The 27,820-nt window shown below is 43.2% G+C and overlaps 1 protein-coding gene across 1 annotated transcript in view; it reads right to left on the minus strand.

Annotated features, from left to right (window-relative positions):
- The window catches only part of LOC139930166 (transcription factor SOX-6-like), a 112,597-nt gene that overhangs the window by 70,794 nt on the left and 13,983 nt on the right, over nucleotides 1-27,820 (minus strand). The window contains exons 2-3 of the mRNA XM_078282951.1: nucleotides 22,913-22,982; nucleotides 1,648-1,867 (exon numbers count right to left, since the gene is read on the minus strand). Of these exons, the coding sequence (XP_078139077.1) occupies nucleotides 1,648-1,866 (219 nt within the window). The 5' untranslated portion in view covers nucleotide 1,867; nucleotides 22,913-22,982. The remainder of the gene's footprint in view (nucleotides 1-1,647; nucleotides 1,868-22,912; nucleotides 22,983-27,820) is intronic.

Consider the following 27,820-nt stretch of genomic DNA (forward strand, 5'->3'; position numbering starts at 1 on the left):
TAAATGTGAAAAATATGATTTAGGAGGGAAGTTTTGGTTGATTTATGGACTATCAATCAGTTCCCGAAAGGCTTTCCAAAATATGTGGCAGCGTAACCCCTGGTCCACCGAGGAAGACGATGTCTGTGAGTATTGACTGACAGCTGTGACAGATTCCTTCACACTGAGGACTTGGTCTCCAGGGGAAAAGTGGGCATTGATTTCCCTACACTATGCATGAGCATTTGGACACATTTTTGTCCCCTTGGGGCATTCTGGTCCTTTTCGCAGGCAATTTTATTGAACTATGAAATTTGCATTGCATATTGGCAAATAAGTGGTCAACTTATACCACTAAGATTTGTTTCAACTGCTGGAAACTGGCAGCAGGACTTACAGAAGAGGATGGTGCCATTTTCTCCTCTGTTGACCAACCAGTCCATCTTCCACTGCTCCACTGTTGAGTTTTTTATGATGTTGGTTGTTTTATTTTTTGTTGATGCAGTGGTTTGTGTGGGGTTGGTATTTTCTCTTGCTGCTGGCTGCATGGTGCCAACATTTTCTCTTGCTTCAGGGTGCGTACTCGTTTTTTTTTTTTCTGGTCAAAAATGGCTACATTTTTCTGGCACCGAACGCACTGGAAAGAATCTCCCAGTCATAGGTTCCCAGCAATCACCTATGGTGGCCTACAGGGGACAGTAGTTGCATTCACGCTTGAATATTTAACAATTTAACAAAAAAAATAAAAAATAAAAAAATAAAAAACAGGGTGAAAAGCAAAAACAGGTAGGCCTACTCCTAATTATTTTTGCCCCAAGCTCCTGTTAATCTCTGACTCTGGTACACACTCAACTGGACTTTTCAAAGTCTATAAATACAGTATGTGTGTGCAAAGTGATGCCAAGTTTGTAAATCTGTTTTGAAATGTTTGCATGCCTTATAGGTTGTTTTTATGCACTGAGACTGCTTCAACATAGCTGCGATATTGTGATATATTTGCAAAATGATAAAAGAAAATGTCATTATGCCAATAAAACCACACATTCCAAAATTCACATTCCATGTCTCTTTAAACATGAATGGTGGTTTTTGTTTGTGAAATGTTACAGTAAATGTATTCTGCCACAACACTGATAACTAAGGAAACTTTATTCTCAAAACTTTCCACTCTCTTCAGAGGCTGAATAAAACTAAGTCAAATATGCCTCCTCCATTAGGGACCAACAGAACCTGAAGCCAAGTAACTAACGCACACATACACACACACACACACACACACACGAAAAACAGGCTGTGGAGATGAGAAGAACCAAGGGGTTTTGCTCTCTGGAGGAGCACCCTTGCTGGGCCGCCTACAGCACTGCCTGCAGCACACAGCCCAGAGAGAACCACTGGTGTGTGTGTGTGTGTGTGTGTGTGTGTGTGTGTGTGTGTGTGCGCGCGTGCATTCACTTGTGCACAATCATCATTATGCATGTGTATGTGAATTTGCACATGCTGTATATCCCCGCATGTATTTCATGAGTGTTTTATGAGCGCCGTGCCTGGAGTGTGTACACTGTGTACACACACTCGCCACGTTTGTTTTATAGATTGAGTTATAGCCGCGTATCTCAAGATAAGATATGGACAATAATTCCTCAGCTCTGTGTGTAATTCACTCCTCACCATCGCGGCAGGCCCCACGCTCTCCCACTCGGCCTCGGTCGGCTTCTCTCTGATTGGCTGCAGCTCGTCCGGGTGGGGTTGGTTATGCAGAGGGGGCGACGCCGTCTCCTTCGGGCCCTCTCTCTCCTCGCTGGCCCAGGCCACATTGTCCTGGCCCATCGCTTCCTCTTCCTCTGACGCCGGGGTAAAGGGAGGCGTTGCTCGCATGGAAGACATCATTCTGTGAGGGAGAACAAAAAAGGGTTTTGATTTTGGTGGCCACAATTTCTGCTCCCGAATTACATCGTGAAATCAGGTTTTGTGACACTGGAAGAAAATAGAAAGTTATCTAACGCCACCAGGATACCAGGAATAGAAGAGAAGAGAAGAGAAGAGGAGAGAAGAGAAGAGAAGAGAAGAGAAGAGAAGAGAAGAGAAGAGCTTCAACACGCCCTTGAAAACCACGATGGAATAAAACTGAAGTGACCCATGAACCACTGAATGTCTAAAATTGCGATGCTGATCATAACAATAAAGAGTTGGAGATAGTAGGCGGGGTTACTCTTGAGCATCACAGACAATGAAACACTGTTTTGCATATAGAGCATGACATCCTTGTTTTGTTTCATTCAGTTATGTGGGCCACATAACTCTGGTTGGACAGGTTTCTTAGGACAGAAGTGCAGCGTACTCTACTTTGAGCTGCTTAACTGAATTTAGCAGTATGACCACCTCTGACTGTAAACCGCAGCCATGAAAATAACCATCGGAGATTTCAGAACCTCACATTTAAATCATTCAGTCATGACCACAACATTACTTAAGATGCAGAGACATGAACGCTAAAGATGCAATCAGAACATGTTGGACTTGATGTTCTGTTGGTGCTCAGTTCACACACACACATACACACACACACACAGACACACACACGCACGCACTTCAAGTACATATCACATTTTTGGCATTTACCTGATGCACTTATCCAGAGCAACTTTTAATGACTGCAACACATGTTTTACATGCACACACACCCACACACACACACACATACACACACATCAACCAAATACTGTTATGGGGATAATCTATTAATCTATTAAGCAGTATGAAGGTCTCTCGTCACCCCCAACAGTCGGCTTGGTGCTACTGGGTTTCTGTGGCAAATCTTTATTTTCCTAATGTAAGCCTCAGGCAGCGAGAGTCACTGGGCTAATATATAATTTACTGTAATGGCTTCATACACACACACACACACATACACAGTTGTATTACTATTCTTGTGAGGACTGTCATTGACTATATTCATTGCCTTTCCACTGTATGCCTAACCTAAATCTAATCCTAATCTTAACCCTAAACAAGTGAGAAGCGGCAAAATGTCCTCACTTTGGAGGATTTCCCTCATCTCATTGGTCCTCATAAGTATAGAAACACACATACACACACACACACGCACAATTCCAAACACACACAGACACACACGCACCAAATTACTAGGTGATAACTGACAACACAAATTCCTACAAAAAGGGCGTTGGACTGGTATGAATTGTTTTCACCTCACACACACACACACACCCACGCACACACTGACTCACACACACAGCTTCTGTGAAGTTAAACAGATTGCCACTTCAATGTTAGCGCTCAGTAAATCACAGCAGGCTGTCCATCTCTGAAATATGCAGCCTCCTGGGTACTCTTAAACGTAAATCCGACCCTCGCTCAAACGTCTGAAAGGAGAGAACAGGGCCACAGAGGGAGTGTGTGTGACTGTGTGTGTGTGTGTGTGTGTGTGTGTGTGTGTATGTGTGTGTGTGTTGGGTGGGGTGGGCGGGGGTAGCAAAAGGCAAAAATACAAGAACTATGGACAGCCTTGACAGAGAGTAAGATGACAGACTGAAACCAAATGTGAGTGTGAGATAGATGGAAAGAGAGAGAACGACACGAGGAGAAAGAGGAAGAGTAAAAGAGAGGGAGAAGGGGAGAGAGAGAGAGAGAGAGAGAGAGAGAGAGAGAGAATAAGGAAAACCGGACAGTGGGTGAGGAGTGGGTGGTCTGTAATTCGGTCAGTTGGAGGAAATGAGTCATTGTAAGCCCTAATAAGCATTATTAGCAAATATTTGTGTGTGTGTTTGTGTTTGTGTGTGCTTGCACGTGCGTATCCCTGCATACCTGAGTGAGCTGTAACGGCATCATGTGAATGAGCTTTCTTCCATGTTGTAAAGTGAGATTCTGAGGGTCACGATGTATAGTGCACGTATATTTACTTGTATTGGCAATCTGGTGTCCGAACGCCGCCTCCAGTGTGTCCGTTCGCCCGGTTACATCAGACGAGGGAGAGGCCTGCTGGGTAACATCATAGGGATCTTGGTGGGTGCCATAAAAACTGACACCCACTCAACTCTGACCTGAGGGTGTCACAGAACCACTAACAGCAACAAGGCAACACTTACTACTGTCAAGCAGTAGGGCTAGGAGAGTACACCATCTCCTGTTGTATCCTGAAAGCCCATTGTGAAATTTGCTTTTATTTGCTCTCATCTTAGAAAAAAATCCTTCCTTCACACTTAGTTTTTATCTCTTTTTTTCTCTCTCTCTCTTACATCATCATTCCAGGGTCACAGGGAATATTGTCAGGATACTGTGACTCTGGTCCTTGCACTCTTTACTATTGGTTGTTTGTAATGTTGGTGATCCAGGAGTTGAATCTTATTCTACTGATCTTGATTAGAGCACCAGCTAAATGCCTAAAATGTAATATGTAACTATTGACACAGTGTAAACATAGCGCCCTAATATATTTCAAAAGTTTCAGAGTTCAAGTAAACTGTTGACAGAGAACCTCTTTGCGTATTATCAGCACAAGAATAAAAACTTTGAAAATGGAGGCAGCTCCCCTCGGACAGACAGATAGCGTGGCTTAGCAGGTATTTAGTGCCAGCAATAGTATCTGCAAACTAGACTATACAATATTTAGCTATGGATTCTCAAGCCTTCCAAGCAGCATAATCATAGCACATACACACACACACACACACACACACACACACACACACACATACACACACACCATGATGATGGCTTGCCTTAACTATTCCAAACAGTTTAAGACACCAGACAACTGACGAACAGCAAATCGCTAATCCATGATCAACAGTTGCAATCCACGCTACTTTCCTGGGAAATGGAGAGCGATGGGGAGTTGGGGTAGAAGAAAGAAGAGAGCCTATATTTAGCTGACAATATTGCTGGTGGTGTGTTTATGGGGGAGCTTAAGACTTAGTTTCTTGGAACCGGCGTCTCATATGGCCAGGAATGCCCGGGCTCATAAATTGCTGCCACTGATATGGTTTCATCATGCAACAGTCCCAGGGTTTGTTGGTTAACAAGAGACAAGGCCCTCTGTGATTGGTTAGTATTAACACAACCCAGTCACTGGAAAATAGAGCACTTGATTAGCAGAGACGGTTATGGCCAGATCCCATGGTTCGATGCCCAAGTCGTCAGACAAAGAATCACATTACCTGTGTTTACATGGGTAGATTGTTGAACTAGCATGGCGACTGCAAAGGTTAAACCCGGGGGCTTAGGTGCTGCCTAGCTGTTTGTCAGATGGCCTGTTAGGTGAAAGGTCTTGCAGTGATTTGCAAGAAATGAAATTATCCTTTAAAAGCATATTTTGTTTTCTTTTTGTGCTATTAATCTTTATGAGAGTACTTTGTGACATTGTAATCTGAAAGCTTCCGACCTTCAAAAAGTTGAAATGTGAAAAAAATTCAATAGCATGGGCATAGTGCACCCACATTTTTGAGAGACACAAATTCACACAAATATCCACAGTGTGAACCATTAGAGAACATAGATAATACAAAACAAAGATGATATGAACCAGTCTTGCCACCTTGGCAATAGCTGCACTATCAAAATGCTTACTGAGTTTCAATCTATGACACGATTAGAATCATTATAACGGCATGATGCAAGTGATGAGAAGAATGATGCCTTTGTAAAGAAGCCAGAATGCAAACAGAAGACAAACAACTTCAGTGACATCTACTAGAAAACAGCCTGAGAATGAACTAGCAACCATCAAGAATCACCGTGGTGAGTTGTTGCGTAAGGACGAGAGAAGCTAACAATAAATCAACAGCATGCCGATGTTCCCATAATAAACGCAGGAGGAGCATGAGGTGAATTCCCAACTGGCCTTCAATTACCTGTTGCTATAGGCCTGCAGCTGTTAACAAATGACAAATAGAAAGAGACAAGGATAGAAACTGGGGATATAAGCCGGTATTTCACTGAAAACTGTTGCAGAAAAACCTTGCAATTGCACCTGCAATTGTGGTCTTTCTCTCATTTGAATTGGAGGTTTACATGGCCATTTATGGATTGAAGGAGCTTCACGGCCCTTGGGCCCTTGGAACCTGTCAATAACTCCTTGTACTATTTCAAAAAATATAAGGGAATGGCAATAAGAAAAAAGCATTCTTTTCTTAATTTATGAGGAAAAAAAATAAAACGAATTTTTAGTGATGTGTGTTTCTCGTCTGACCACAGCACTTGTGTCTGACAATATCAGCTGCTTGCAGAGTGTTTCAGAGAATCAGGCAGAAATTGAGTGATTACAACTGAAGGAGCAACCTTCTCCCAGTGAGACCCACAAAAGAATGAGTTTGGCTACCTGGAGACACTCTCAGGAAACAGTAATATGACGATAATGTTACACTGATAGCTGAAAAACAAATTCATTTTCCACACACATTGCCTCAAGGCTCTCCAAAAGCCTTTTCATATTGTCAGACATCTAGGAAAACATCAAGTCATTTCCCTCAAAGCAGTTCTCCTGTCTAAGATATTTCTTGGAAAGTGATACTGGCGAGATTGGCTGCTTGATAACTAAACAGAGCACGCGCTGTTTGACAAGAGTAAAGAGTTTGAATTTGTCCTCATGCATTTCAAAGTTAAGAATGTGAAGTCAGGTTGAGAAATTATCCCACAAGTAGGAGGTTTAACAGCGTGAGAAAACACAAGTTAAACCAATAATAAAATTACACTGTTACATATATCTTACTTTTCAGTAGCTTTTCATCCATATCTTAATGTAATTAATAATTACATTAAAGGCATTTTACATTTCATGCTCAACAATTTTACTTACTGTATTCTTTGAGCATTTTGGTTCAAATTCCCTTCCTTCCTTTGTTGCCTATGGAAAGTCTTATAGCCTTTAGGTCAGAGACACATTCACCAAACTACTGTGTCTGTCTGCTGGTGGACAGCTAGCTAAGTCCCCTTCTAAAACGTGGACAGTAACTTAGAATCCCTTTGTGAGTGGAAGAAAAACGAAAACTGGGGTCGGAATTTGGCAGGAAAACGTTGTTCAGATCTGGCCTGGAACCTGGCGACTTGGCAGAAACAATCAGGCATTGTGGAGTGTGGAAGGAGAGGGACCTGTGACAGATGAGAGCGGGAGAGCGAGGGCCCCCTCTTAGAAAAACAGTACACAAAGCGCCATTCACAACCCAGGTCCCTTCTGCCACTTGTAGAGCGAGAGGAGGGCTCCGACAAAGGCCTCCGATTCGACCAATTGGGTGTAAAATCTCCAGCCGTCCCAGCTGGATAGAACTGAGGAAGTGGGAAATACCAAAGAGAGAGAGAGAAAGGGAATGAGAGAAGAGAAGGAGCAGGAGGAGAAAGAAAGGGGAGGACTTTTCTTGGAATTGTTGGTCTGTTGGACAGTCCCAACAAGCAAATACAGTGAAAGAAAGTGAAGGGAAACTGAAGGTTTAAATAGAAAAACAGAGAAGTGCTGTATCTTAGCAAGCAGAAACTGTGCAACAGGGACCCATTATTTGAGCTATGCTTGCAACAACAACACGCAACATGCAGTGCCTTTGAGCAAGGCACTTAACCCTAATTGCTCCAGTGGAGCTGCTCTGCGGCCAACAGTAGAAGTCTGTGGCTGTACTGGGCAACTCCCAGGTGTGAATGTGTGTGACTGTATGAATGAGAAGTAGGGCGTTGCTAAAAAGAACATGCATGCTCAGTTAACTTTCCCTGGATAAATAAAGGTTAAAAAAAAAAAAAAGCTGGAAGAGAATTGGCCTTGTATGAGAACAGCTCTCCCAGCTCCTAAATCTTGGGTCTGTCTGGACTCTCATTAGATCATCGCTGAGCGCTGCAAACAGAGGGCACTGTCATCGGTCAGACATGTGGAATGTGGACACACACACTGCCCTGCTTTCTCCCAGAGATTCCCCCATCCCGGCTCTTTGGCCCAAAATAGAAACGTTCAACAGCGACACCAGTTACCCCAAAACCGGCCTATTTCGTCAGCGCCTTAATGGCAAGAAAAGCAGTTTTGTTTTCTGACATTCCAATCCCTTAACATGGATTTCACAGCGAGAGGAGAGGAGAATGGCGAGGGAAATTCAGCACTGTGAACATTACGGTGCAACTGTATATGTCAGCTGCACCAACAAGTAGCTGCACTATTTCAAAGCGCTGTAGAGCACTTATCACATGCAACTGCAGGTATTCTGTGACCTTTTCATGACTTAAGTGAAACAATGAGGGGAGTTAAGAAGAAGGCGGATACTGCGCACGATGGTAGGTCAGTAAAACAAACACCGTACATATCAATCAACCGTCACAACCAAATCCTTTCATGATTCTCAGGTAAATAGAAAGTCATTGTGTGACCGTCAGCATGTTGCACTGAAGAGCTCTATGTATTTACCTCAAGCAGAGGGTGTTCCAACCACAATGGTCAACTCACATGCACTTTAAGACTGCAGGGAATAAACATTGACAGTGTTGGCATTGAATCAATCCTTGGTAGCAAAGCTTGTTGTTGAATTGCACTGTTTCATTCCAAAACAAGAAGAATGTATTTTTAATTGGATCATATTGGAATTCATACTTGCATGTGTTGATAGCAATATTTCATAAAAAATCTTAAAGTAATAATCAACATCATTTTCATATAAATAAATGTCAATTTTTCTACTCTCTATCACTGATTGATATAACACGATAGTGATTCAACCTATATGCTGTGAAAACAGCCGATGTCTGGTAGCTCTTTCCTGGGAAAAATCCTCTGCTGCACAGGAAGTGATGCGTTTTGTAACTTTGGAATAAACAGAAGAAGAACTGGGTAGTTAGCATGAGCAGCGAAAGCCACTATGGCTGAACAGAGAAAGACAAAGAAAAGAGCGCCACCTACAGAAACTCAAACTGCATCAACAGAAAATCCAAGCTCCGCCCACACTGTTTGATTGACAGGTGATCTGTGGGAAGTGCAGTGCAGAAACACCACAGCAATGAGTGCTAATAGCACCAAAGATGTCGCCAAAAAAAAAGAAATCTTCCAGTTTACCACTTAAAAAACGAACTAACTAAAACTAAAAAACACTAAAACAATACTTGCATTTGTTTTAGAAGCTGGATTAACAGTTTATAACATTTTCAGAAAATTCTCTGGCAGTTTCACATTATCTCCAGTTAATACATCACAGCTAAACTTGGTCTTGATTGGCACTCGCCCGTAAATGACTGCCTAAATCTTACCAATCAGCTTGGTTTTTTAGCTTTTTAATTGACTCGCCCTCTCTCGCTCCAGTCAGCAGGTTGGCATCATTTGAATAGGAATTTATTCCTCAAATTCATAAAAGAAATACCCAATTAACTGACCTACATTAACACATGAAAACATTGTGAAACACATCACTGTTACCTTGAGACATACTAAATTAAATGACAAATCCATGAAAAATGAATAACATGGAACCTTTAAAAATAATTGTTTCCTTAATTTCATTACACAATATCTGGAACAATACAAATAGTCCCATCCTCAAAAATGTTATATATGTGGAAGCAAAGGTCTTAAATTAGCTAAAAACATCAGTGATATTCTATTGGTTCTGCTTTAATGTGAGCAATCATTTTGTAAGAGAAGGTGTGGCATCTTGTTTTGGAATCGAACTCTTCAAATATAAAATGGTGCCACACACTCTCAGCCCCATCGGGAAAAATGTGAAACAAAAAATTCACTTCATTCAATAAACCAAATGTTTCAACATTCATAACGCAGAGATGACAAAAGTTGCAATTCCTGCATTTTGTCTCTCATCATCTGGACACCTGGAGCAAACATGCGGTTCGGTGTCTTCGTTAGTCCGGGCCGATGGAAAATCTCAATCAAAGCCAATGAGGGAACACTCAAAAAATGATGAATGCGTCGTTTGTACGGCGGGCGTAAACACACACCACTATGCAGGGTCTCTGTGTTCAGGCTCTGTACCTCGGCGAGGCTTGACCAAAACCACAGACCCCCAGAAATCCAGGAGTGGCCTTATTGACCAACACCCTCCCTTGTGCTTGTTATTTTTCCTGGCACGGGAACACACCCCAAGCTAACACAAATACAGTACACATATACATATATCTACTTCATGGCAGGGTTACAGAGTAAACCATTGAAGAAACCATTGAAGACCAAAGTCAACACTCGGTGGCTCAAAAGGAGCGTTTGTCTGCTGCCTCCCGCCCGCAGCAGTTAGCAGACCTGGTCAGTGTGAACATTTTGTCTCCTAATCCTAAAAGTAGTTCACATTGTCCGGTAGCTATGCCATCAAATAACTGCCAGACAAATTCAGCCTGCAAACACGCACACTTTTTAGTGTAAAATGTAACACAATGGTAACAATCTTACACCCACACTATATTTTCACTTTCCTCGAATGTCTCTCATCTCCCTTTTTCCTCACCTCCTCTAACCTGGCATTATCTTAAAGCAAATACAGTTGCTGACGGTTGTACTAGCTGAAATGCATTAGGCTCTTGTGTTTTGCGAGAAATTAACTACAGTGTAGTTTACTAGTAAGTAATAAGTAAGTAAACTAACAAGTAATTTGCCATTTTTTCGTAAATCCAAGTCCAAGTACTCCAATGGATAATGTCTTTGGATTATCCATTGGATTAGCCATTGCACTAGGTATTTTTGCACGTTGGCGGCCTCAAATGACAGCAAAAGGTAACTGAAACATTTCAATTTCAATACCCAGAAAACATGCAACGTAACGACAGTAACCTGCACACAGCACGCTCATGTTTGGCAGTCTGTGATGTTTTATACCAAAGGGACAAGAGAGGCAAAACATCTAAAGTTGGTGAGTCCAGCTTTCTCTGGACCAAGTGCTGCTCACTGCTATTTAGTAGACAGTTTGTATTTCATTCGTAAGTTTCGATGTGTCACTTCCTCTGGACTGAGAGACGTACATACCCGACACCAGAATTTCATTTGGGAAAATAGAGCGAATCTTCAGGGTCACAGTTAGTGGGGATGGAACAGGTGTATTTCTGTATTTTTTTTTTTTAAATCTAGCCTAGCGTAGTTTTAAGCACTGCTTGTTGGAGAAAATTGTTGTTGAAGCACACCCTCTCCTGTTAAATTTTTACACTCACACTCTCTCTCCTCTTTCTCTTTCACCTCTATCATCTCTCTTTCTTCTTACCTCTGTTAACGCCCAACAGCTTAAAGCACCTACAGCTAGCCATTTGGCGAGCGCCTCGCAGGAGGTAATACTCTGTTTATCTGTAGGGGCTGATGCAGAACCAGACCGCCACCTGTGCTGTCACTTCTAGCCACTCTCCTTATCATCACATCGGTCACCTTTAACCTCTCTGGGGTAAACACAATGCCAGTGTGATGTGCTAATAAGCTTGTTACACAAGTTTAAGCCTTGTTGCGCTATATGACCTCTACATATAGTCAACAGTAGCTTTAAACAAGGGGCAATCCTGTTATCCTAAGAAGATGAAGCTATGGATGCCCTTTTTCCACTGTGGAATAATGATCAGCAGGTTTTGCTGGTTTGACACTGGTTATCATGAAAGACATGACTTTTTGAACTAGTCATTCCTCATATATGAAGATCTCACTCAATCTTTGCCCAAAGAAGCAAATAATTGGATATTTTCATGAAAGAAAGAAGGAATGAAAAAGTGATTGTATCCTGTACTCACTGTCAAATGCCTTAAGCAATGAAAGATTAAATGAATTAATTCTCAGCCAAATACACAAAAGTATCATTGACAGTGAAGTCTATTTCAGGGTGACATCAATAGTAGAAAGCCTGAGTCCAGGATCATGATGGAAGCCCATGGCGACACGACAGCTGCCCTCACACATTTTTCAGAGTGATTGCATTAGCCCTGAGGCTAGCGCCAGACAAAGTGAGCTTCAATAAGTAATTACAGGCCTCAGGAGTCACACCGCAGCTGAGAACAATCGTCAAATGTCCATATTTACTGTTATTCAAAGTTGTTAGCTTTAGCTCCTGCGTTTGTCCATCCCCCAGCCATTTATCATTCAGGGAATGCTGAGCTGAGTTGACATGAAGGCAGAGACGGCCTGCGTCACTCTCAATCACATAAATGGAGAATGACCATACTGTATGTCAATTCTCAGTTTCAGCCGCTGATGTGATATTACAGATAGTGGAAAGCAAAGGGAATATAGACCATGCTCTATTTCTGAATAATAATCAGAATCACAGTCTTCAAGAACAACAAATGTGCAGGAATTTGTCTTGGTGACGCTGGTGCAGAGACAGTGTGATAATTTACACTGTTTCACAGCAGATACTTAGACATGGAACAAGGACAACAGTGCAAAGAGGCAGTGCAAGACTGAATTCATTAATATTATACATTATCATTTAAGCAACTCAAAATTCATAATTTTAATTTTAAAAAATAATAATAAAAACAAAAAACTACATTTAGCAATAGATTTGAATGTTAGATTGTATCCTCATAATGGAAAAAATCATATAAAACTTTGATGTAAGCAAAAAGAATTAGAATCAAACAAGGAGCTCCAGGGTATAAGATCATCTGTATGGGCGTCCAAACAGGTGGCTTTTAGAGCGCCCGGGAGGCGCTAAAGCCTGCTAATCCCAGATTAGGACTGACAAGTCGTTTCACTGGATGCCCCCATTGTAATCCCTGCTGCCTCTCTGTCCTCTGACAATGAGCTTTGTTCCCCATCTAAGAAAGATCTCTGAGGATTTCCTAAGGTTTGTTAGCGTGGAATGGCTGCATTATTCAGAGCAATGCTACTTTCTGACGGTCGATAAACAACATATTTTTATTGAATTATTGACCGGCCTGAATGCGTAATGTGTACAGATGGTTGTAACAACTCATCTCTGATTTCTACTAGCCTGGCAGTGTAGGCTATAACTCTGTTGTGGAGAGATTAGCTAAAATGCAGCCTTGTCAGTAAAAACAATAAAGGAGACTGTATTTACATTTTTTTACGTCAGGCATTTATCTGACGCTCTTATCCAGCGATTTACAATTTACAAAATAAGATTAAATTCCTAGTTCACCAACATTATAAGCAGCTAACTGTGTTTTTGACCCCATACAGCTGTCACAGACGCCCAGAAAAAAGCACCAATAAAAACAAATCCTCCAGTCACTCTAGTCTAAAACATCCAACAATTATAAAAAACCTCCTGGCTGTTATTTCTTTACCTAGCACTTCTCTATTTGTTGCATACTGAACCTTGCACTCCTTACTATTGCTTTCTTGTAATAATGGCGATTCGGAATTGAAGCTTCTTCTACTCTTGCACTCATTGTCATTCACTCTGTACAGTCAGCTAAACCCTCAAGATGTAAAATATGAATGTAAATGTAAGTTATACACCAGAAGACTAGAATTTTCATCTACATAATAAAATTGACCTGAAGGATTCACAGTATTGGAATAGAGAGCTTTGGCAGAGTTGAGGGCAGCGTAAAGGAGGCGGAGGAGGAAGGAGGGAGGAGGAGGTCTGCAGCCTCGGGGCCGTGGAAACCTCTCCTCCTCCTCTCCAGGAGCAGTTGTCTTGTTTGGGGAGGGGGGGCGGGGGGGCGGGGGGGGGGGGGGGGGGGGGGGGGGGGGGGGGGGGGGGGGTGAAGGCACGTCAGCGTCCCCTGGCATGTCGAGCTGTCACAATCCAGGCTAATCCTTTCTGCGGTGTATCCCCCGGTCCGGCTGAAGCCACACGTTATAGAGTATGTGTGAGTGCTTGTGTGTGTTATGGGAAACTCCGCTCTGTGATTTGAAACAGTTATATATGAGACAACATGGAGATAAGCATCCTATTTTCAACACACACGTGGGGCGGAGATGGATGAAATGTTAGGGAAGAAGCCGACCTGTGGCCAGTTCACAAGTCACCAGTTCAAATCCCCGGACTGGCTGGGAAAATCCAGGCGCGGAAAGTGAATGAGTAACGCTCTACGCCTTCCCTGGAATATGAATATGAGCAAGTGTATATAACATCACATGTGCAAGCACACATACACACACAGTCACAGGCTCGGGTGCAGAGAGGTGTGAGTGTGTGCTGAGAGGCCAATGCCCGCCTATACTGCACAAGGTAGCCATTGTCCTTTACTGGCCCACAGCGAAAATACATTGTTCACGGCGCACGAGACCCCACTTCAAACCACGCAGGGTGTTAATCTAGCTAATCACAACCCGCTTTATTCACATAGACCTAACACTTCGAATCAGGGCAAAGGCTCCTGGGATTGTTCAGTCCAACATGACTGACGTCACATGCGGAAATTCCGGCTTTTGTGCACCAGGCAATAAACTTAAAGTAATAGCCTAATATGTGACATTTTCATATAAATACATTTCTGTTTTGCTACTCTCTAGTAGCTTTATCTAGTTATATGTAATTGATACAACACGATAGCGATTCAACCTATAGTCAGTTCATGAAAGCTTTTACATTTGCTGTTCTAAACACTTGGTGTCTGGTAGGTCTTTCCCGGGAAAAATCCTCTGCCGCACAGGAAGTGATGTGTTTTACATTTGTGGCAGCAGCAAAAACTGTTTTCTTCGGTATAGAAGAAGAACTGGGTAGTTAGCATGAGCAGCGACAGCCACCATGAACAGACAAAGAAAAGAGCGCCACTCAAACTGCATCAAAAGAAAAGACAGGGGAAAAAGTACCAGCCACACTGTTTGATTGACAGGTGATCTCCGCGAAGTGAAGTGCAGAAACTCCACAGCAATGAGCGCTTGGCACCAAAGATGGAGACAAACTAAAAAAAAAACGAGGAACTCGCGGATTACCACTTTAAGTGGAGGTATAAATAGGCCTTCTCTCTGTTGATTTGTGGACTGTGACTGTAACTGTTCCTTGCCCAGCTGTTCTGATTTTTATTCCATTAAATATAATCATATCAGGAAAACCTCTCATGAGACTCACGCAAGAATTTCACAGTTGCTTGAACGGAGCAAGGCTTTTAATAATGCTGTTTTTTTTGTGTGTGTTGTTTTGCTGGTACTCCACTGGACGAGAATATTCTTGCCCTCTCTCTGCTCCCTCTGTAACTCTGAATATGGCTGAATAGATCTTTATTGTACCTCTCTTTCATTTCTACCCATCTCTCTCTCTCTCTCTCTCTCTCTCTCTCTCTCACTCCTCGGCCATTTCTCTAACCATCGCAGCACTAAGCTTGGAGGCTGTAAATCACAATTAAGAGGTTCATTAGATATGGCTGATTTATTATGACCCATGGCTTGTCTCTGGGCCTTTCAGCCATATATTAAGTGACTACAAGATCCCATACATAGTTATGAGACGTGCTGTTTACTATATGGCATATAGGGTCATATGCTAATGGACATTAATTATTGAATATGACTCCATAGGTTAAATTAATAGCATGCAGACTTTGCATTTGTAGGATTTTGTTAGCAATGCCTGTATGCAAGACTTTTGATCACATATCTAACTGTATATCTTCTAATAACGACAAATTGGCTACAGCATCAAAAATCTGTCTCTATTATATGCGAGCGATCGGGTGTTTGAAAGGCAGCCAGGAACCTCGGGGCCTCATCCAACAGCTTTAACAAACATGCGCCGGAGCTGTTTGCCCTCCTGAACACACACATAAATTTGGCCTGTGTTCATATCACAGTCACTCCAGTCTTAAGTGTTCCTGGCCTACATAATACAGCATTGTTTTGCCTGTAAATTTAAGTGCATTTATCGCACAGCATATCAGCTACTATCAACAATCCCCTGTAAACAAAGGACCCAGATAAGGTGGTATATACTCTTTCATGTCAAAGAGTAATTAATAAGGTCGTGCATGCTGAAAACATACGTGTGTGTGTGTGTGTGTGTGTGTGTGGCATATCTGTAAAATTCACCAATTTATGATCCATTATTCCCGTTTTGCCTACATTCATTGATCGGTTTTATTTAGGAATCAAATGCAGGAATAGGAATCAAATACATTTACATCAGAAATGCACTGCAAAAACATCTTGAAACCATTATCAATACCTTATAGATTATAGATTTACAAAGTATAGATTTCCTTCCATGGAGGGGGGACTGTATCCAAAATCAACTGTTTCTTTTTTTTTCCTCTCCACCTCTCTCTTCAACATACCTTATGAGCCAGATCATTGAACCTCCAGGGAACCGTAGAAATAGTTCTGGATTAGTTTAACAGCTTAAACAGGTGAGCTTCGGCTCGTTGGGGTCTAAATATAACGAGTGTGAAACTCCATTGTTAAGAATAGAGGAGGGTTAACAGAAGGGGAATGGATGAGAGAGAGAGAGAGGAGGGAGAGAGAGAGAGAAAGAGAGAAAGAGTGTTGGCCCGGTCAAAACCCTTCCTGTTCTTAATCTAGACACTGATCCGGTTGGAGGAGAGATCAATTAGACCACGTTTAGGAACACATACATGCCTCTGTGAAGTGATACAAGATATATATACAAGGGATTGTCGCTGCCGGGTGAAAACATTGTATTGCCAAAATGTCAGCTTTTCAAGAACTAAGAAATACAGCCTTGTTTTTAGCTTTTTTAGTAATGCTTTTTAGAGTTTATTCTATTCTATGAGTTTTGAAAAGGTTTCATTAGCCCAAGGGATCGCTTTTCTCAACCCACAGAGGAGCATGTAATCCTTTAATTGAAGTAAGAAAAAAAAAAATCACCAAAACTGGAGTTATGAGGTTTTCACGTGACAACAGCGATATGCAGGTACTCCACACACACACACACACACACACACTGTCTCTTACACACATTAGTATTTGTACATGTAATCAAAGTCTGTCACACACATACAGTAGACACAGTATTTGTAGGGTGTAATTAAAGTCTCATGCGTGCACACACACACAAACACACACACACACTTTCCTCAGGCTCACTCCTGGTACATGGCTAATTGACATTGACAGAGAACAAAGGAGACAATTAGGGGATTGAGTGTGTGACACACAGCCGCAGGTCAGGAGCAGGTTTAGTGTCTAACTGTGGTTATGTTAGGGCAGGTGTCACCGGAGGACACCAGGTCCTGTTCTCCGCACACGCACACAAGTGAAAATTAGATTAGATTAGATTAGATTCAACTTTATTGTCATTGCACAGAGTACAAGTACTAAGACAACGAAATGCAATCCGCCAAGCTGTCAATATGTCTCTAGACCAATGTCACCAGGAGAAATTCAGGTGCTTGCGATTGAAAAGTTTCTGAGTAGACAGAAAGTAGACAGGCGGGAAGGAGCGCTGCACTGGGTCCTTGGTGTAGAATGGACAGGTGCTCTTTGGATGGAGGCAACAGCTGAGTCAGAAAAGGCCAAAGCATGGGAAGTCTTTGTAATTCTACATAAAGATCCGGTCAAAACCAGTAGTTCCCAAGGCACTCTGTCTCACTGCAAAAAACGCCTTTTTTTTTCAAATGGGAAAAATAGATGAAAAACATGTTGTGGCCTAGTCTGGCCTTCATGGGAAATAAAGAATTTTAATTTTTGCAGTGAGACAAAGTGCTGCAATGTGAATTTTTTTTTTTGCTGGGAACTACTGCTTTTGTCTAGATCTTAGGGCATATTTACAAAGACTTCTCATGCACTGGCCAATTCTAAAAAGTTTCTGGTTGTAATGCGTACAAAGTATCCTCTTTCAGAAAAGTACTTGAAAAGCATATGAAAGGTCCATGTTGGTAACTTTAATTTATCCATTATTTGAAATACTGCAAAAGTGTCTACTTGTGTTCTTGTGAGCTTTGTGAAACATTGCGTCATTTGCTTCGGTTGTCCGACCGTTTTATCAGTGTAACCAGTAATTGCTCGGCGGCACGGTTGATTTTGAAGCTAACCAGGAGCGATGTCATCCCTCAGCTCTGGCTACAATGGGGCTCATTGGATTAAGTTCGAGCAGGCTTTGTTAAAAGCTGGTGCAAATCTAATCAAGGAAGAGACCTCAATTATGCTAGCATGTACTTAAACGATCAGATCACTAAAACTGGAGGGGGGGTGGCCACTGTAGGAATGCAATCAGCAGCCATTAAGGTCAGTTAATTTTGGCTGATGGCAGCTTTAAAATGAGATGCCGGGGTTTTTTACTGTAATGAGAATACTGTAATTATGAGGATGTGATGTTGTTGGTGTCGTTAGATAGTGAGCTGCATTCAGGGTCAGTAAATGGTAACATTGTGTTCGCAGATGGGACGCTGCCACAAGCTCCTTATAAACAGGTGTTGGAGCTGCAGCTGAGCCATTGTCGCTGAGGGAGCTCAAATGTCCTCAATAGTTTCCTCTCCTTGTCTCCTTACCTTCCTATCTACTGACTCAGGCCATACTACATTCATAAAACACCCATTAAAAAACGCTCTGTGTTTTTAAATGGAGAAAAGAATGCCAAACTACTGAAAATGACCCTTGTTCCAGATACTGCATGTTGAAGAATGTAAAAAGGTGAAGAAGCGTATTGTTGAGGGAATGTGCTGGATCACCGTGATCTGAGGACCAGGTGGCGACTTTCTGTAGCACAGAGCACAACAGCTGAGTTTGACCCTGACCTCTGACCTCCACGACCCCTGACAGTTAAAACAGGAAGCAATTAACGTGAATGGTAGCCAATCTAGTGGCATTCCCCAACAGGAGGCCCTCAGAAGTCCAGGCAGATACCAGTTGCTGCCACAGAAATGAGAGCAGAGAAATGGGCACATACACATAGAGAGAGAGAAGATGTGTACACACGCACAAACACTGTGCGTGTATACACATCTGAACACTGAACACAAACGCATATGCACAATAATTTATATACGCATATGCAATAGTCCTGCATCGCTTTTTAAAACAATGATGATCAACACACTGTCATGTTGCTACAGCATGTTTTTGAAGTGGGTAATGCAAAAGTACTCTAACAACTACTAACTTTGAGTAAGTAGTTGAGTAAGTAGTTAAAATAAAGTAGAAGTAAAGTAACTAATTACTTTCAAAAGTACTACTCTCACTTTCTCTCACTTTCATTCACGCCATAATTCCCTGCAAGGATTTTCATCGGCTCTCACTAAAGTGACTGGAAGGTTTGTCAGTTTGAAAAATGTAGATCAGCTGGAAAAATCTGGAAGTAAATGAGTAATGATCTCTCATCTCTCAAATGCTGAGGAGCCCTTCAGCAAGGCACTTAACCTGCAGTTGCTGCAGTGGAGCTGCTCAGTGACCAACAGTAGACTGGTTGTACTGGGCTGCTCCCAGGTGTGAATGTGTGCAACAATGTGCATGTGAAGCAGGGCATTGCTGAAAAACAGCACGCATGCATGCTCAGCAAAAACCCTTCCCTGGATAAATCAAAGTTTAAAACAAAGCGTACATCTACACTCAGGCTCTCCTCCCTCGCCTCCCTCCGTTCTCACTCTGCCTCCTCATCTTGCCTGTGCATTACCTCATCAGAGGAGGATCTGCCTAAAGCCGCAGCGGTCACACAACAGACAAAAGCGCTCATCTCCAGGAAGCCGCTGCCGCTGACTGTGGTTTTGGAGAGGAGAGGAGAGAAGAGAGGGGAAAAAGTGACTCAGCCCCACGGCTCCTTTCTTCTCTCCGCCGACTTAGGGATAAACGGAGGGATGAAACGGAGGGGAAGATAATATTTAGAGCAGGCCCCATTTCAAGGGCAATAGAAGAGAGAAAGTGGGGTATGAGCGTGGGTGGTTTGGGGAGTAGCCACGGGGGTCGGTCTGTACTGCTGCTGGCAAAGGGCCTCGCGCCGTGGATTTGTGTGTAAGTGGGGAGGAACCGTTGCTGCCCTGGCCCTGCCTTAAAGCCCAGGCCTCTGCAGCACCAAGAGCCTCTTCAAAGCAAAACCAGATGGGCCTCAGACGGGATGTTGACGAGGCATGAGTGTGCAAAACACAAACATGCATGCAAACACAAACACAAATAAATTGATACCGACACAAACTGACAAACAAATAAATACATAATACACAGAGATACATGCCGTACATGTATATATACAATTGGTGAATTCACACGCACGAGAGAATGCGCTGACTTGACGCATGGCAAATCACTGAATTTAGCTCCCTTTTCCCACCCCTAAATGGGTAGAAATTAGTTCCTTACCACAAACTTGCAAGGCATTCTGTCCACTTTAGGCCTGTGTCAGATCACTTAATTAAATGTCCAAGCTCTAAGTTGCAGAGGACATGATGGGACGCTGTCAGCACGAGGTTAAACACTGAGAACCTTAAAACCCAGGAAACAACGTTAAATTTTGTTAGACACTGTCTATTAGCAGGGCTGATTCATCTAACACTGTAATGCAGTCAAGTTCACACACAAAGATGGAGTAAAAAGGCAAGGAGGAAAACAGGCCATTGTTTGGGTTTTGGTGGAAGCCAAACCGGTAACCTCAGTGGGTTCATTAGCTCATTAGCTCATTAGCTTACCACAAATCAGTCCAACGGGTGCTGGCTGCCTGGTCACTTTTCTAACTCTTTGCAAATGACTGTCATTATCGCAACCATGCTTAACAACAGAGTTCCCTAAGTAGACCTGTCATGATGCGGAAAATGGCCAAACCCTTTTAAAAGGCTTCCTCACACTCACTTTTGAAACGTGAAAGCTGTATTCGAACACTGATTGTCTTGATTTGACAAATTGAGCATCGATATCTTACATGAAAAAGCCTATATCTAGTAAGATTAACGGCATGCCATTCTAGAGTAGCACAGTGCGCAAATCTAGGGTTAGTGGGACTGTGATCTTATTTTGCTTAAATACTACTAATCAGATTTCGAATACACAAATCAAGACCTGGATCTAGTTCAACTGTAACACGTTCTGAGATTAAACGTGCTGTGACCACAGTAAACTTTTATGTTTTTGAATTCCAAAAACCCTTGTCATAGACACACCCTTGGTCTTGTAATCAGAGCCATTAGATATCTAGGCACAGCGGAGTCAAGGAAAGTTGACTTTCCTTTGACTTTTGCAAATCATCAAAACCATGGCCCTCTCTTGAAGAGCAAAGCTCTTCACAAAACAAAGAAGGAAAATACCACAAATTGTCGCTGTCACGACAGGATCGGTACCCTATAAAGACCATAATTTTGTTAGGAGGGTCCACTTGTCATCTTACCGCCATGTAATTAAATTTGAAAGGTAATTGCATGTTAAAAGACACAATAATGTGATTTCATGTTTCCCGCTGAACTGATAAAATTAAGGGAGTTTGATGAAATTAAAACAGGGCCTAAGTGGTCCGGTTTTCCCCAATCATGGCACAATTCCTTACTTCAAACGCAGCGAGATTGGGCAGAGAAACTCCTACATGATAGATGCCTACATTAATGACTCTGATTTGTTCATTCAATGTTTTCATTATTTATTGCAGGTCAACCATAAAATATCATCTACCAAAGCATCAGTCAAGTTGAAAAAAAGTCTTCACTATCAAGAGAAACAGAATTGAAGAGACTCCAGTTAGCTGTGCTAGAGTGTGATACAGGAAGATTTACACAACCCATGAACCGAGCCTTTGAAATTGAACTCCCTGACCAACCAGCAGGGTGCAGATTAACACCCACACCAAAACACTGAACCTTGTCTGTCCACTCAGAGAGCAAGTTGCCATTGAGAATCAAGCAGGCCACTTGTTGACCTACCAGTGACACGGCTCAAGGGCCACTAGAGAGGGCCTTAATAAGTATTCTTAACAGGGGGATTAGCCAGATGGTCAGATCACTCTTTTCTCTAACCTCTCCCATCTGTACATTTCATATGTCTCCCGCCTCTGCTGAAACCATCGAGATCGGCCACTCCGACCTCACCCGCTTAATTTGGGCTAGTGTTACCTACAGCACTATTTGACTCCAGATATGATCTTTATTGCTCACAGAGAGAAAGTCCATTAAAAGGCATACTGTAGGTCCCAGCGCTGAAAGGTTCCTGGAGTGTTGCCTGCGAGAGTCTTTAAAAGACCCCTTTCTTCAACCGAGTGAAAGCAGCTATTGAGGGTGAACAGGGCAGAATACTAACCGGAGTAGAGGTCTGCTGTGCATCGCTGTGAAAGAAACAAATCAAAAGCGTTCTGTATGCGCCGATGGAGGAGAGAGGTAATGGACATGCACAGAGTCAGCTACAGTTTTGTTAAAGAAAATAGTTCACCCAAACATGAACATTTTGTCATGTACTCACCCTCATATCAGTCGTAACACCGGTGAAGTTTGTATGTCCGCATAAGAGTTAGCTAGCGCAGCTCCACGTCAGATTGGTTCTTTAGAGTTCCAAAAAGTGCAAAAAATGACCATAAAATGACTCCAAACAGCTCGTGCAGCATTATCCAAGTGTTCTGAAGGCAAACGATTGCACTGTGAGTTCAAAAGTCCGATATTTACCTCGTTATCCCCTAGATTTTCCTCATACACAAGCTGTTTGGAGAAATTTTATGGTTGTTTTTTGCCCTTTTTGGAACTGTAATGTACCAGTTCCCGGCCACTTCTGTTGTGTTGCAGAAGGCCGACATGGAGCTGCGCCAGCTAACTCTGCTGTGTGTTATGTGGAGGTACAAACTTCACCAGTGTTTTGACTGACATGAGGGTGAGCAGACGATGAGAGAATCTTCATTTTGGGGTGCACTACTCCTTTAAACTTGACTGTGACAACACACAGACACTCGACGTCGTATTGGTGCAGGATGTGGCATGTCCCTACATCAGCAAAAGGTGCTAGAAAACCCCAAAGGCTGACTTGGTTGATGTATTCTATATGAGAGCTTAATATCCGCTATTTGGTGGAAGCAATCATCCACAGCACCTGACATACATGTTCAGCAGTGGGAATCAAACCCCTAACCCTCACAGTGCTAGCGCCATGCTCTTCCCATTGAGCTACAGTGAATGCAAGGAAAGTTATTTGTATCAATCAATGAGGGACACTCACAGAAATAAGAGACTTCAACTCCGACACCCTCTTCTCACTTGTGGGCGAGTTTAGAATTCATGAACGTCACCTGAAACAGAGAGCAGAGGAAAATCATTATTTCTATTTGTCTGATATCAAGACAGTATCAAGACATGTTTGAGCTTTTGATATGGAAAGAGAAATTGTTAATTCCTGATACACATATGACAGTATATTGTATGTAATCCACATAATCTTCAGTTATAGAGTGCAGTGTTCTAGTCGTATTTCCCACCCTCTATCAGCATACATGTTATTGAACACTGACCAATATCTTTAGGAGCCCTGTGAATATACTGTAGACCCACTTGAGGTCCCTCGACAGAACAGAGGGCCTGTGTAAAACCCAGGCAGAGCCAACAGAGAGATCAGTGTAGTTCTCACACAGCACTTTCACTGCACAAACAACAGCACATACCCAGCCACGCAAAGTCAAACAAATGACAAGCAGTGTGATTCTCGAACGTAGCTTTGAAGTAGAAAAATTGGTTACAATCCGTCTTAATACAGTTAGTGATGGCGTCAGCGATGCGGGACATTTTCTTTTTCGAAAACTGAATCGAGAGCAGGGTGAAAAAACTCACTGTTACTGCCCTCTTGATCACATCGGATGAACTTGGCTAAAACAAACCAATTTGCTGTCATTGACTCTGAGAGCTGACCTGGGGTCAGCCTCGTTAGATACACACACACACACTACACAAAGGCATTCACTATACTTGGGGTTGTGGAAACAAATAGTAACATCAAAGAGGTTCTACTGACAGCTTTGAAGGTAACGGGCCCCAAATTGAGGATGGGAGGTGGTCTTAATTGAGAGTGGGAGATCATTAATTGAAGAAAGAGAGACTGAATTGGATAAGGAGAGAGTTAACCGGAGAGAGTTCATGGTCACACAGACACACACACACACACACACACCAAAACGCACCACAGCTGCATTTCTGTAATGTTTTACGGATCATGACGGCGCCTTAACACTGCGTCTAAGTTGTACAAAGAGTGCAAGACAAACACGCCTTTGATTCCACAATTTGAGGCTAATTGAGAACAATAAAGAAAAAAGCAAACACTGGGCAACGTATGATCTTTTATTCATGTCTTTAATCAGCCAAATGATCCTCGCTTGGAAACCGATGCATTTTTCTCTCAGGGCACAATTAAGGGCAATTCTAGCCAGAACAACTCAAAGGCTTGTATACCGAGAAGTTCTTTTAATAATAATGATAATAATAACAAATAGTTGGCAGAAAACACACATCTAAGAAACATCCCTGCAAACATTTCTGTAAGAATTGACTTCTTGCTTTTAACGTTTTTTTTGTAGAACATGCGGCGTCGCCCGACAACAGTTTGAGAAGCCAAAGATTTCACAGCCACCTTCTCAATTGGCCGACTGCGAGCACCTGAGCACCGTTCACACTCTCCGGCTCTCGCTGACCCGTCTGAACATGTTCCAGATATCTGCAGAACCAGTTATTCTGTCTGTTTCCTCTCCTCTTTTCCCTCTCTTCCCTCCATTCCTCCGCTCCACACGCCCTGCCACTCATCTGCAGATGGCGGTTCTGACACCTGGAGGATGCTGGGTAATCAGAGAGACAGCTGGCTGCCCAGCAGAGGAGAGTTGCCGCGAAATACACACACACGCTCACACACACACACACACACACGCACACACACGCACACATTCTGCACTCAACAACGGCCCTTGTGTGCATGCATACACTCGAGCTCACACTGACACGGACACATTCTGTGCAAAACAACAGCCCATATGTGCGTGCATAAAGTGACACACACACACACACACACACACACACACGCACACGCACACACACACGCACACACACATACACACACGCACACACCATAAGCAGGCATGGCACCGGGTTAAGAAAGATGTTGCTATCTTGAACAATATGTTGTTTTATGAGTAATTGTTGAACTAATAAATGTCTATGGAAGTGTTACAATATGATTACAGTTATAGGGGGTGTGAGGCTGTGGGGGCTGGGGGGGGGGGCTATGATAACCTGTTTATTTTTTAATTGAGGTATATAAATTTTCCAAGAGGGGGGGATTTACAGAGGCATGTCCCAGAGCCGGGGAGCAACAAAGAGAGGCCCTCTTCTGGAAGTAGATGGACCACATCATTGAGTTACTGGTCACTGGAGCCCATCCAGTCACTGTCAGCCACAGCTGGCTGGACCACTGGACCACTGACAGCACACACACACACACACACATGCGAGCGCGCACACACACTCCGACTGAAGTGCACCGCACCGCACACATACACACACACACACACAGACAGAGAGACAGACACAAGCACACTCTGATTGCAATGTACAAGCCCACATTCACAATGTCTTCCTGTTTTGGACTCTACAATCATTATTATCTTTGGCGTCTCTTTCGTCATCTCTTTCTCTCTCTCTCTCTCTCTCTCTCTCTATCTCTGAAACACTGAAATGTGCAAACACACATGCACAATCTCTCCCTGTTTTGCTCTCTTTTTCTCTCTCGCTCTCTCCTTCCTGTACACACGCTCTCAGATTAAAATGTGAAAGCGCGGATGCACAATATCTCTGTTTTGCTGTCTCTTTCTGTCTGACTCTCTTGTTCACATTCTCCCACATGCCCATTCCCAACCAAAGCTCTTCTCATCTGCCTCTGAGGGGGAGCCGACATAGGAGACCAGGCTATAAAGTCGTCCCAGGCTCCTCCTGACAACTGTAGGAAATAACAGCTACCTTTTTGGCCCGCTGTCCAACAGCTGTAAAATGGCACATGTTACCCTAACGTTGAGCCAGCGGCGAAAAAAGCACCTGTCTGGAGAGGAAGCGCGGAGCAGCAAAACGAAAGGGCAGCTACTTGTTTTTGGCAGATGAAGCTGTGACACGATAGCGTCAGGGATAGCAAAGGCACAGAAAAGAGAGAGATAAGAGATATGGCGCGCCACAGGGAGATATATTATATTCAGTGTATTGGCCTGCACCTGCACGATGAATGCACGCATTCACGCACCAAAATATGCACAGTCCCAAATGTTGTCTTGCTGCAGCTGTCAACGCCACTTGTGCAGACACGGACACACTGGAGGAAGAACAATGGAACTCTATGAGACAGAGGCTCTCTCAATGAGCTGAGCGCCACATGAGGCTCTGCGCTGCCACTGCCATGTCCGCCCGCCATAGGAAGCCGAGTATGGTTCCAACTAATCATATGGACAATTAAACCAGAATGGGGTTCAGCTGACCCATAAATGATGAGCTTATAGCGCACGTTGACTCTCAGGGGATCACTCGGCGGCATGGTTACAGGCTTCCGGTTGACGGGGATGTTTCTGTTGTTATTTCACTGCGCTTCACACTTGGAGGCCGCGAGCGACGGGGGTTCAAACCTGGGACTTCGCCGGTGATGTTTCTATTATTACTGAACTATTATTTCACTGTATTTCACGCTCGGAAATTGAAGAGCGACACGGTTTCAAACCAGTTGGACACCGAAGTTAGTGTTTCACGGCAAGGCTTGCACCTTGATCCGGGATCAGCGAGTTGCCAGAATATGAGTGTGGGTGGGCAAACCACGACTCACAACACCTTTAATGAGTGGAACTAGGAAAGGGGATGTTTGCATGAGTGAAAAGCTTTTGTGCTCCCTTCACAAAAGACCTGGGTGAACATTACAGAGGCTTAAGTGACAACATGTATTCTCTCCCGAGTCGTTGTTAACATGAAATATTGCTTAAGTAAAGGGTGGGGGGGGGGGATGTTGGGGGCAAGCGCCAGCACATAAGTCTAAACCTCGCCCCTCCGCTCGCTACCCTTAGGAGGAGATTACATTATGCCGCTCGCCATTGTCCCGCGTCTTCAAGACAAAGCCTGTTCCACTGTGCAAACAGCGCGCCTCGGAAAGGTTGTAAAAACAAGAGGTGAATGTCAAAGGCAGACGTGAATAGGATCTCTCCCTTCTTTTGTCGGGCCGGTGAGGTATGCACAAACACACCGCTGCGTGACAGAGAAGAAAGGAGGGCCTTGTGAGGGAAGGAGCCGGAAAAAGTTGGAGCGTCTTCGCATGAAAAGAGCAATACCGTGAGAAGTCGCCCGCCTGACTCTTGGGTCTATAGAAAAACCCCTCCGAATGTCTTTGGATGAAAGACCCCAAAAACACACAGCAGGCATTTCACTAAAGACAAAACACAAGGCCTGCAACTATGACCTATAGGATGCAGAAACAGAAAAACTGTTGTCAGGCATGCAGAACGTAAACACAGAGGTTGCACAACATCTCTGCATATCATTCATATCCCAGAGCAAAAGATAATAATGATAGTAGAGTGTATTATTTACTCTGAGCCTCATTGAAATACCATAAGCATCCACTTTAAGCATATATTCAAAGTGCCAAATATCAATCAGAATCACTTTATTCGCAGATACAATAAAAGTTCTGGAGTTTGTCTTGGTGACACTGGTGTGGAAACGTATTTACAGCTTACACAGTACATTTTACAGGACGTGGTACAACAGCATCTCATATTTATCAACAAAGCAAATTTCACTTTTTTCAATGGAAAATGATATCAGATCCGTGAGGAAAAGTCACCAGCGCTGCCTTAACCCCGAGCTTCCACCGTCCCAGCCTGAAGTCAACCTTGTCACGGGCCAAACAAGGCTTTAACTGTCAGGGGCAATTAATGAGGGCGACCTCGGCTCCCTCTAATTTACAAGGCCAGCGCCGGCCTGTAATTAATTGCTGCGTGCATAAATGTAAATGAGTCCATTGGGAGAGCCGAGGGAAAAAACGACTGTCAGGCCAATACTCCGGCGGGGAGCAATCTGCGAGAGAGGGAAATGATTTAGAAGACAGAGCACAAATCTG

This window comes from Centroberyx gerrardi, chromosome 4 (assembly GCF_048128805.1).
Source record: "Centroberyx gerrardi isolate f3 chromosome 4, fCenGer3.hap1.cur.20231027, whole genome shotgun sequence".
Classification (NCBI taxonomy): domain Eukaryota; kingdom Metazoa; phylum Chordata; class Actinopteri; order Beryciformes; family Berycidae; genus Centroberyx; species Centroberyx gerrardi.